Here is a 10,901-nt window from a genome sequence, read left to right on the forward strand (position 1 = left end):
AGCAATTGAGCTCCCATCCTGCCTAAGTCACAGATATCCCCTTTCAGTGGAAAAGAATAGCTGCCAGCAGCAGACTCCGAGATGCCAGTTGTAATTTAAAAACTTCGAACAACTGCCTGGTGAGAAGCTTTTTGCAGGGTGACCCCTCGTGTCCCGCTGAGCCAGGCAGCTAGTCTGCTTGGCACTGGAGACCCTTCACAAGCACTCTAGCCTTGCAGCTACCTAGGACTTACCTAGGCCCCCAACAGCCTAAGCTGCTGCGTGTGGGGAGGGGTATGGGCAACGTGGAACTGCTGCTTCCTGGGAAAGTAGAGTCACTGCTGCTACAGCTAGCTCTTCTCTAAGTTTTTCCTGTTGAACAAAGCTATGCTGGGGGAGCGGGGGGCCTTTGGAATCTGGCCATGACTGCCTCCTTGCCATATCTGGCCCTGAGCAAGCAGAAGGCCACGTCAGTCAGTGGCCTTCCCCCTCCCATCTTGGGGCTTATGAGCATGGCGCTTGGCATCCAGACTCGTGGGTTCCATTCCCATCTCGACTTGCTGTCTGACCCTGCGCAAGTCTCTCTCCAGGCTTCGTTTCCCCTTCTGGAGGTCATACTCCCCTGGCTAACAGAGCAGACTCCAGGTAGGGTGAGAAGAGCAGTTTCATAGCCATGGCTGAATGGTGCATGTTCGTTGGAATCAAGGTATGTTCAGTCATTTGCCAGGTCCTCTTCCTCTCCTCCCCAGGAAGGACTCAGTGAGCTGAACAGCACAGCTGTCAAACCACAGGTGAAACCCTGGATCAACGTCTTCCTTTCGGTCTCCCATAATATTGAGGAGGTAAGCCTCACCTTTCTCTGCTCCCGAAGCGTCCAGCTCCATAGGGCTCTGCACCTGTAACGGTGGTGAGGGCCTGGCTCACGACCCAAAGATCTTCCCTGCTGTTACCTCAGCATGGCCAGGCAGTGAACTCCTTGGCCATCCAAGGACCACCCGTGGGACTGAAACCTAGAAAATAGGACCCCCAGGAAAACATGGTGAGGGGTACAGAATGCTGTACTGTCAGGGACCTTTCCTATCCCGGTGTCACAACTCAAGACTTCTCATGCCAGTGACACACAGTTCTGAAAAGCATCATGCTAGCCAGTTTGTGTGGGACAGGGGCAAGTTTTGGCATGAAGGAATATCTGCTCCCCACCCCTGGACAATCCCTTAGGATGCTCTATGCTGGTGACTGAGGGGTAACTCTGTGGGTTGTTGCTTTAAGTAGCCGTACTGGATTAGACCATTGATCCAGGTAGTCCTGCATCCTTGCCTTGTATCTGATGCTTCAGAGCAAGGCAGAAATGCCTTGCTGGTAACACACCTGGTCAAGTTGTGTATTGGAGTACATGGCATAGAGAGCACACTTATAAAGTTTGTGGACGATACCAAGCTGGGAGGGGTTGCAAGTGCTTTGGAGGACAGGATTAAAATTCAAGATCATCTGGACAAACTGGAGAAATGATCTGAAGTAAATAGGATGAAATTCAATAAGGACAAATGCAAAGTTCTCCACTTGGGAAGGAACCATCAGTTGCACACATACAAAATGGGAAATGACTGCCTAGGAAGGAGTACTGCGGAAAGGGATCTGGGGGGTCATAGTGGATCACAAGCTAAATATGAATCAACAGTGTAACACTGTTGCAAAAAAAGCGAACATCCTGCTGGGTATTAGCAGGAGTGTTGTAAGCAAGACATGAGAAGTAATTATTTCGGTCTACTCCACGCCGATTAGGCCTCAACTGGAGTATTGTGTCCAGTTCTGGGCACCACATTTCAGGAAAGATGTGGACAAATTAGAGAGAGTCCAGAGAAGAGCAACAAAAATCATTAAAGGTCTAGAAAACATGACCTATGAGGAAAGATTGAAAGAATTGGGTTTGTTTAGTCTGGAGAAGAGAAGACAGAGAGGTGGGAACATAACAGTTTTCAAGTACATAAGTTTTTTCAAGGAGGAGGGAGAAAAATTGTTCTTAACCTCTGAGGACAGGACAAGAAGCAACGGGATTAAATTGCAGCAAGGGCAGTTTAGGTTGGACATTAGGAAAAACTTCCCAATTGTCAGGATGGTTCTGCACTGGAATAAATTGTCTAGGGAGGTTGTGGAATCTTCATCATCATTGAAAGTTTTTAAGAGCAGGTTGAACAAACCACCTGTTGGATGGTCTAGATAATAGTTAGTCCAGCTGTGAGTACAGGGCTAGATGACCTCTCGAAGTGCGTTTCAGTACTACAATTCTGTGATTCTATGCAGAGGGAGGGGGGAATCCTTCCTAAGTCCCAGGCAATCTGTTTATCCCCTGAAGCAGGGCCTTAGATCATCTTGAGCATGCACAACTATATATGTTAGTAAGTATGCTATCTGCCTAGCCATTGGAAAGTGCTGGGCCCAGGTCAGGCATGACCTTGTCCTTTCTCCTGGCCTCTCCCAAGCGGCAACACAGATGAGCACGAAAAGACTCTTTAGTGCAAATAACTCTTGGGCATCCTGGGGTCTGCTAAATCTTTCAGGCCAGATAAAGCTAAGTAGAGAAACAGTGGAGGACTTGCTGCAGTGCAGCAGGGATGTAAGGCCTATTAGGGCTTATGTGGCTCCAGCAGGTTCTCCCAGTCCTGACAGTGCAGCTCTTCACAAGCCAAGGGGTGTTGGGGATAAGTAATTACCCCTGCATTCTGCTCCAATGCTAGGAAGAGTTCAATGATTATGAAGCCAACGACCCATGGGTCCAGCAGTTCATCATCAACCTGGAACAGCAAATGGCAGAGTTCAAGGTGAGTTCTCCTGAGCACCAGTAACTTAATGTGAGGCTTTGGGCCAGTCATGCACAGTGGCATTGCCTGATTCAAATTCCCTGCTCTGGCGAGTGATTGACACAGTCCTCCCCTGATTGCTCATGCTGTTTAAAACAACCCAAAGTCACCCCCTTTGCTTTGATTCTCCAGCGCTGATCCCTCCCGGAGAGGTCTGTGATCCTCACATCTGTGGGTGTTCCCAAGTCCCGGTGCCCCAGGCCTGACTGCTGAGCCATTCTGGTTTTGTTTGGCTCCACTCTTTAAGCATGGTCACTAGCACCATAAAGGTGGCTGTTCTCACTGACTCCAGGCCTCCCTGGAGGCTCTTTCACTGGCGCTGGTTTCTGTTGACTTCTTCCCAGTGGCTGCACTGCCAGGACAATGACTTGGTTTTCTGTCCCCAGGCTGGGCTCTCGCTCGTGATCTATGACAGCCTCAGCAGCCTGACCACCAGTCTCATTGCCATTGAGCTGGAGAAGGTGGTTCTCAAATCTACCTTCAGCAGGGTAAGCAGACAGCTGGGTCCTCCCTTTCTTGAGTAGCAACCGCCAGACTCCTGGCCCAGGAAAGTCCCACCTTCAACCCTCTCCTACTCTAAGAGAGGTGGTGAGGCTGAGCTAGAACTCACCATACAGCCGTTGCCCCGCTGGCAGTCGCTCTGAGCTTCTTGCTGTGCTGTTGCGTCAAGGCTCCTGCTACCCTGCAATTCCAGCCTTTGAAGCTAAAGCTTCGGTTTTCCTTCCCACTCAGTGACACTAGTGCTTGTGACTAGACATAGCAGCTCAGAAGAGCCCCGATTTGAGCGAACTGTCAGAGGAAGCCTTTGGCAGTGGGGCTAGGGAGACCTTGCAGCGAAAAAGGCATTGGCCCCTAAAGTGTCCGGCTATAAGCCACTGCCTACTTTCCAGCTCCAGAGCATCATATTCCATGGAATTCCTCCCTCTCCTCACCCATCATGACATCTGTAAGATGCAAAGCCATGGGCCTCTGGAATGTGGAAGAGTAACATGCTTTGCTTGGTACCCTCAGCTTGGCGGCCTGCAGTTCGATAAGGAGCTGAGATCGTTGATAGCCTATCTCACCACCGTGACCACGTGGACCATCCGGGACAAGTTTGCTCGTCTTTCCCAGATGGCGACCATCCTCAATCTGGAAAGGGTGAGCTCTCCCCTGACTCAGTGCTGGGGGTGGTAGACTGATCAACATCAGCAACTTCCCGAGCCAGCCTCCACAGAGGTCTACTAGGCTCAGCCCGATTTAGCAGCCCCCCACCCCCTGTGCCTGCTGTTCCTGCAGCACTCACTGCTGGTGTGGGGAGGGGTAGTTGCAGGAACTTGGAGCTTCTGCCCACCTGTCACTCCCACCCCATGCTCTGGAGTGTCTGTGATCTTCCATGTAGTTGGAGCTGGGGGGTAGAATGGCATATTCATGTGTTGTCATTTCCCACAGCTTGACTTTCTTTCTTTCTCCAGGTGACAGAGATCCTGGATTATTGGGGCCCCAACTCAGGTCCCTTGACCTGGCGCCTCACCCCAGCAGAGGTCCGTCAGGTGCTGGCCCTCCGAATCGACTTCCGCAGCGAGGACATTAAGAGGCTGCGCCTGTAGCTGGCGCGCGCTATCTGCAGCTCCTGGCCATCCTCGGACGCGCTTCATAGTATGAACGTAGAATCCCATGAAGCCTGTCCTCATGCTTCCAGCGCTTGCTGCAGCAGGGCTGTGATAGGCTCGGGCGGACAGCTGGCTCTGTCAGCCACCAGCCCTGTGATGACTCTAGTGCTGCTCCCCAGTGCTCCACACCCGGCTTTCCTGGTAGGGGAGACCTGGACTCAGGAAGGCCCAGTTCAGCTCACTGCCTTTCAGGGAGCAGAGATACGGCGGCTGTGGAATCTCTCATGTTGAGAGCAGTGGCATTCCAGCAGGGCTCCTCGCTGGGGTGCCCTCCCCCATGACACTAACACTAAAGGATCAGGCTGTTCTGACAGAGGGTTATAGCTTGCTCATGCCTTCCTCTGCTCACCTTCCCGTCTCATGACAGGTTCTGTGAAGTACGTGGCTGCAGTTCCAGATGCTGCCCCTATGAGGTGACTCAAGCACCAGTGACCTTCTGCAGACCATTGGCTCAGAGTCCATGGTTGCCCTGGCCCACCAGGGGTGTAATCCTGGTGTTCTTCAGCTGCTGGAGTTCCAGTGGGCAGTCCCTGTCCTGGAGGAGGAGCTGTTCTCCCAGTGCCGGGTGGGTGAGTTCTTCAGGCTGGGGCGTAAGTGGGGATTGTCTGAAATTCACACGGGGCTGCTGATGGTCAAGTCCCTTCCGGAATCAGGGCTCTGGCTCCTCTTATATCTGTTTACACGCTGTGCAGTGAGGTGGTGAATAAAGATGGAGGAGTGCGGAGTAATGTTTCTCTCGTGACCTGTGTTACAGGCTGGGCGAGTGCAGAGCCAATGGGAGCTAAGGCTGGAACCTACTGCAGGCTCCTTCCCTACCTACAGTGTGGTATACGCTTGTCCTGTCCATCTGCCAGGTGCCCTGAGAGCACATAGTTGCCAGCTGCAGTTGGCACTGAGCTATTCTAAATGATGCTGAATTTGCACTGCTTAGCCTAGTACTGTGCTAGCCCTGTCGCCCTGTCCTGCAGTTGTGCTGTGTAATGCTCTCAGCCATCCCTGGGTGCCGACTGGCTGTACCTCTCTGAAAAGCCTTGGGCTCCAGCTGGGCGGGCTGAGCTGTCTCAAGCCCAGGGCTCTGTGGGGAATGCACAGCCCGCTGGGAAGGACGAGTGTTGTGACAGCACACTACGGGGGGTCCTTTCATGTATGGGGAAACTCTCAGCTCTTGGTAGTCAGAAAAAGGTTGGAGGGGAAGGAGCAATGACACCACAAAACTAAAAGCTTATGTAGTGTGAAGGGACTTGGCAGCTCCTGGAAGCCAGGCCTGCCCTCCCAGGCAGCACTGCCTGTGAGAGAGTTGCTGGTGGGAAGCAGAGGATCCCTACATGCACGGAACTGGCAGGGCTTGGGCTGCCCCAGGGACTGTTCAGCTGTAAACGGCTAGACTAGAACGTGGAGGCTGGGCTTGGCTCTGGCTCAATCCCCCTGCACGGCTATGCACACGTGTCTCAGAGCATGCTGGACCATTCACCGTCCTGCTCTGCTATTCATGAGTCATTCGACAGACTTTGTGGTCTAATCCTACTGGCACTAGGAAAAGTGGCTACACTAATCTGTTCTTATGAGATGGCTCGGTGCAGGAGATACCTGCAAATCAAGGGTTAGTCACCATTCCCATGGACCCAGTTACTGATGCGATCTGCAGAAGGTCCATATAAAAATACAGGTACAGGACCTGAGCAACTGCGGGGGCTATCTCCGCTGTACAGAGGCTTGGAAGGATTAGTGTATTATCAGCAAATGTTGAAACACTGATTTCACTGTACATCCAAAAAGATGAAAAACAAATTTCAGTGAATGATTGAAATGTACAGATAGGCCAGGGGTGGGCAAACTATGGCCCGTGGGCCAGATCTGGCCCACCAGCCGTTTTAATCTGTCCCTCGAGCTTCTGCTGGGGAGCAGGTCTGGAACTTGCCCTGCTGCAGCTGGGGAGCACGGTTGGGGGCCGCTCTACTTAGCTCCTGGAAGCAGCGGCATGGCCCCCCTCTGGCTTCTACACATAGATGCAGCCAGGGGGTTCTGCTCTGCATGCTGCCCCCCCCCCCCCGCGCATCACCCTTGCAGCTCCCATTGGCCAATGGCAGGTGGGAGCTGCAGGGGCGGTGCCTGTGGACAGGGCAGTGTGCAGAGCCGCGTAGCCTCCGCGTAAGAGCTGGAGGGGGACGTGCCACTGCTTCTGGGAGCCGCTTGAAGTAAGTGCTGCCTGGAGCCTGCACCCCTGAGCCTCCCCCCACACCCCAACCCCCTGCTCCAGCCCTGACTCCCCTCCTACCCTCCAAACCCCTTGGTCCCAGAGCCTGCATCACAACCCCCTGCCCCAGCTCTGATCCCCATCCCAGTGCACCCTCCTACACCCCAAACTCCTTATCCTCAGCCCCACCCCAGAGCCTTTCCTGCACCCCCAAGCCGAGCCCGCACCCCAACCCCAATTTTGTGAGCATTCATGACCTGCAATACAATTTCTATTCCCAGATGTGGCCCTCAGGCCAGAAAGTTTGTCCACCCCTGAGATAGGAAAAGTAAGACAAACTGCTGCTTGAAGACTTGGAGGTGTGATGTAAGGCTACCTGCAGATTTTGACACGATGTTCACAGTTTGTGTTTTAACAGTTACAGCTTTAATTTTTGGACTCTGTGTCTGTCATTAAATAATTAGGATGACCCCTCCATAATTTCCCACTCCTATATACATTTTAATTGATGACCAGAAAAAATGCTTAAAAATAAACATTGATATCAGTCAAAATGATAAAAAAATACAAATCAAATTCTGCCCAGCCTATTTATACAGCAGCATTACCACAGCCTGCGGGTGGGACTGCTATCAAACAGAGAGACGCCTTTCTTCACTTTGGCAGCCTGTGAACCTGTCCTGGTTCTGTAGCATGCACTAGCCTAGGCTGCTGTAGGGGCCGAGGGCTTCCCTGCTCTGTCAGCCCAATGATAAAGGCATGTACTCTGCAAAGATGATCATGCAATCGGTGCAGCTGCTGCTGATGAAGCCCGAAGTCACCCTGCATTGAAACTAAATCAGGACAGATTCACCTGCAGCTCCTGTGAGTGGAAAATCCTAGGGCAGGTTTTTCACGCCAGGGTGGGAGGTTGGCTGCTGTCTGCTGCTGGCGTGAACGTTCACAGGCAGTGCACAAAGACCAGAGTCCTGTTGAAGGCCTTCACGTGACAGGTTATGCCCTCCACTCCCTGTGTCGCCTCTTGCTTTAGGGTTGCTCCCCACTAGCTGCAGAGAGAAGCCGGCTGTGTCCACTTCAACAGTGTGGATGCTGAAATTCCCCAGGCCCTACAATAAAAGGTTAGTAAAGAGTCAGCAGGGGCCTTGCTGTTATGTGGTAATAGCTGTGGGTGTAGCACTGGGTGGCCAGGAATCTCTCACCCCTTGACACTGGGGGGCAAGTTCCACGCAGCTAGGCTATTTGCTTAGTTCTAACCCCTTCCCCCACTGCCTGGCCAACATGGCATAGGCTGCTGTAGTCTGTACCCCTCTCGCAGTGCATGGGACATGCAAGGCCCTGCGGAACCGTCTGCTGCTCTGATCGCTCCGGAGATGGATGGGAGTGAAGGTGCATGGCTCACCTCTGTGTTTGCTAGAATTTGCTGTATAACGTCTTTCTGGCTGGGCTCTTTGGTTAAGATGTAGAGGAACCCGCCGCCTCCAGCTCCAGCCAAGCTCTGCCCATAGACATATGGCTGGAGAGCATCCATCATGCATCTGACAGCCAGAGGCTCACAACCCGGGGCCATGCACTTCTTCTGCTGCCAGTAGCGGGTCAGGCACTCCCCAAGGAGAGGGAGGTTACCTAGAGCAGACAAAGAGAATGCCAAGAATTGGTCTATATCCAGGAGAGCTACAGCTGTTCCCCCACGCCTGGTCTCGCAAGGGGTGTGGGGAGGGTCTGCCCTGCCAGTGCTATCAGAACTAAATCATATGCTTGGCCGGCCTGATACCTCAACATCAGATTTGTGGGGGTTTCACAAGCTCCTGCCTCTGACTCCCCAGTAACAAGCTGCCAGCTTTTCTGTTATTTTTTCAAATGTTTCAACCCAGCTGCAGTTGCACCCCTGCAAGAGCAGGGCTCGCCTGTATGCAGCCTTTTGGGTGGTGGGGACGGGGATGCTGGCCTGCACAGTCTACTACAAAGGGGGGCAGGAGAACAGATTGGGAAAGCAATTTGCTCAGCTGATGAGGTGTTGGGGCTGCATCGACATGCACTGGCTGGAAACGACTGACTAAAACAGTAGTTTAACCAGGCCGTAAGCATAATGCCCCAGCAGCCAGCTCTTGGGTGCACCTGTGGGGTTCTGGGCTCCCTATGAAGGCATGGCCGTGTGGCACCCTGATCACATCCTAGCCAGCATTGCGGCTCCCATCCCACCTTGATAGAGCTGTTGTTTGGTTTCCTAAGCACAAGTGGGAACTGCACTAAAGGCATCAGAGCAGGGCTGCCTTGGCGAGAGACTTCCACGGAATTGGCATGAAATGGGATGTGCCGGTTTGTCCCCGCAGGCTGCAAGTTCCAGCAGGCAATGCAGACTAGCCACCGTGCTTGAGCTGGAGCTGGGCTCCCAGGGGCCTGCACCTTGCTCTGACAGAGCAGCAGCTGTCAAGTGCTAGAACAAGTCCCATCATGGCTAGGCCTGGGCCAGTGACAGGATCTATACAGCCCAGGAGCTGTGGTGCCTTTCCTGTCTGCTAGCCGCAGCACCACTGCTGGAACAGCCTTGCATGTAAGCCCTTGCCCACAAGAGCAGTGGCATCCCCTCTGCAGGCATGGGGCCATGTACTCAGGGCAGGCTCAGGAAAGGCCTCCTGGGCCCCAGAGATGAGCGTGCAGCTGCTTTACCTTGCCGAAAGGCCTGGGCACACTGCTCTGCATTGCTCACTAGGGCGTCAGCGTTCTGCATGATAGCTGGCAGCCTGGCATACCAGTTCCTGAGGACGTCCTGCAAGGGGAGGCAAGCCATGAACTGCATCACCTTCACCAATGCTTCCCAGCCCAAGGGGCTCTGGCCTGCTACTGACACTCCCACCCCCCGCCCCGGGCTCTCAGGGGTGCACAAGGAAAGCAGGAACGTCAGTGCAGCTCCTGGCAGCTTTGCTGGTCCAGGGATTCTAAGTGGGGGGCAGGGGGTTGTGTGATGGCAAGAGGGTGGCTCCTCCCGGCTGGGAGGCACAAATTAGGACTTAACCCCTGAGACTGGGCTATTGGCCCTGGATCCAGCTGTGACCTGTCAACAGCACCTGAACCGGCTCGGGAATGAATGGGGGAGCAGCAGGTGTAACTACAGAAAATGGGCAGAGGTGCCCCAGTGGGCTCTGCGGAGCCTCAGGCTCAGACATTCTCTGCAGACGCAGATTCCTTCAGCCCAGAGCAAGCAGCCAGGGCTGTGGTGGCAGCTAGCCTCGCCCCCTACGGCGGAGGGAAGGGCAGTTTTGGCCGGGGACACTGGGCCAACCCCATGCTCCTCTGAGAGCTTTAATTCCCCACCACCTCCCCCCAGCCCAGACAGGAGCTCAGGTTGAGCCCCATCTCCACTACACTGCATGGACTCCCCCTGCCTCAAAGCCCCCCGGCCGTGACTCAAGCAGGGGGGGCAGGGCGCCTGGTTACTTTAGGCCTGCTGGGTGACCCCTGAGCTCTGCTTCCAGCAGGTGCATTCCAAGCACTGTAACCAATTGTCGGGCAGGGCTCTGCCTACTAGAGTTGACAGCTGCTGTCCAGCAGCCCTGCATTCTGCCTGGCTGCTCTTCCTGATGATTTGCACCGGCTGTCCTGTGGACATGGGATGTCCCGGCCGGGCGGAGTCCTGCAGGCTGGCACACGGGCTAAGGCACTGGGCCTAGATTCTGCTGTTCCCCTGCATCCCCTGCCTACGACTCCCCTGCTGCTGGAGCTGCACCCCGCTAGCAGAGAGTGTGGGGCAGCGGGCTCTGTGCCTCATGGGGAGCCTGATTGCTGAGCGGGATCCTGAGGTGTTGTGTGAGAATGATTTGCAGCCTGATCTCTATGTGGAGCAATTTAGGGAAAATCCCCCTCCCACGGGCGCTGCGAGCTGGTCTCCAGAGCACGGGAATGCGGTGCCCAGGTTATTTCTGTGACTTACAAATAAAGAAAATCCCAGTGTGACTAAGTATCCCTGCCCAGCCCTTGGCTCTATCCCCTTGTACTGGGCATGTCTGACCAGCCACCTTCCCACATGAGCTGTGGACTGAGCATTGGACAGCTGCTCCTGGGAGCCAGCGTTCACTTTCATTGCAGTGGGGAGCCTTTCTGCAGCGGGGACAGAGCCAAGGGAGGGACGTGACCAATCTCCTGCAATAAGCCACAACAACTGTGCGGCATAGGGCCGTCTGACTGTCCTGTGTCTGTACAGTGCCTAGCGCAGCAGGGACT

At 54.1% G+C, this 10,901-nt stretch overlaps 2 protein-coding genes across 11 annotated transcripts in view; one reads left to right on the plus strand and one right to left on the minus strand.

The window, feature by feature from the left end:
• The window catches only part of COG4 (component of oligomeric golgi complex 4), a 29,353-nt gene extending 24,136 nt beyond the window's left edge, over window positions 1-5,217 (plus strand). For all 4 annotated transcript variants that reach the window (XM_038367743.2, XM_043495189.1, XM_038367744.2 and 1 more), the window contains exons 15-19: window positions 729-821; window positions 2,715-2,798; window positions 3,224-3,325; window positions 3,849-3,977; window positions 4,292-5,217. In XM_038367743.2, the coding sequence (XP_038223671.1) occupies window positions 729-821; window positions 2,715-2,798; window positions 3,224-3,325; window positions 3,849-3,977; window positions 4,292-4,426 (543 nt within the window). In that variant the 3' untranslated portion in view covers window positions 4,427-5,217. The remainder of the gene's footprint in view (window positions 1-728; window positions 822-2,714; window positions 2,799-3,223; window positions 3,326-3,848; window positions 3,978-4,291) is intronic.
• A 1,856-nt stretch (window positions 5,218-7,073) lies between these two features.
• Window positions 7,074-10,901, minus strand: part of FCSK (fucose kinase) — a 40,995-nt gene continuing 37,167 nt past the window's right edge. For 6 of the 7 annotated variants that reach the window (XM_043495182.1, XM_043495184.1, XM_038368335.2 and 3 more), the window contains 3 exons: window positions 9,351-9,450; window positions 8,083-8,306; window positions 7,074-7,789 (listed from right to left, as the gene is read on the minus strand). In XM_043495182.1, coding sequence (XP_043351117.1) covers window positions 7,562-7,789; window positions 8,083-8,306; window positions 9,351-9,450 — 552 coding nt within the window. In that variant the 3' untranslated portion in view covers window positions 7,074-7,561. Of the gene's footprint in view, window positions 7,790-8,082; window positions 8,307-9,350; window positions 9,451-10,901 lie in introns of those variants that run through there. The other variant, XM_043495186.1, reaches the window with a different exon arrangement.

The sequence above is a fragment of the Dermochelys coriacea genome, chromosome 12, assembly GCF_009764565.3.
Source record: "Dermochelys coriacea isolate rDerCor1 chromosome 12, rDerCor1.pri.v4, whole genome shotgun sequence".
Lineage (NCBI taxonomy): Eukaryota > Metazoa > Chordata > Testudines > Dermochelyidae > Dermochelys > Dermochelys coriacea.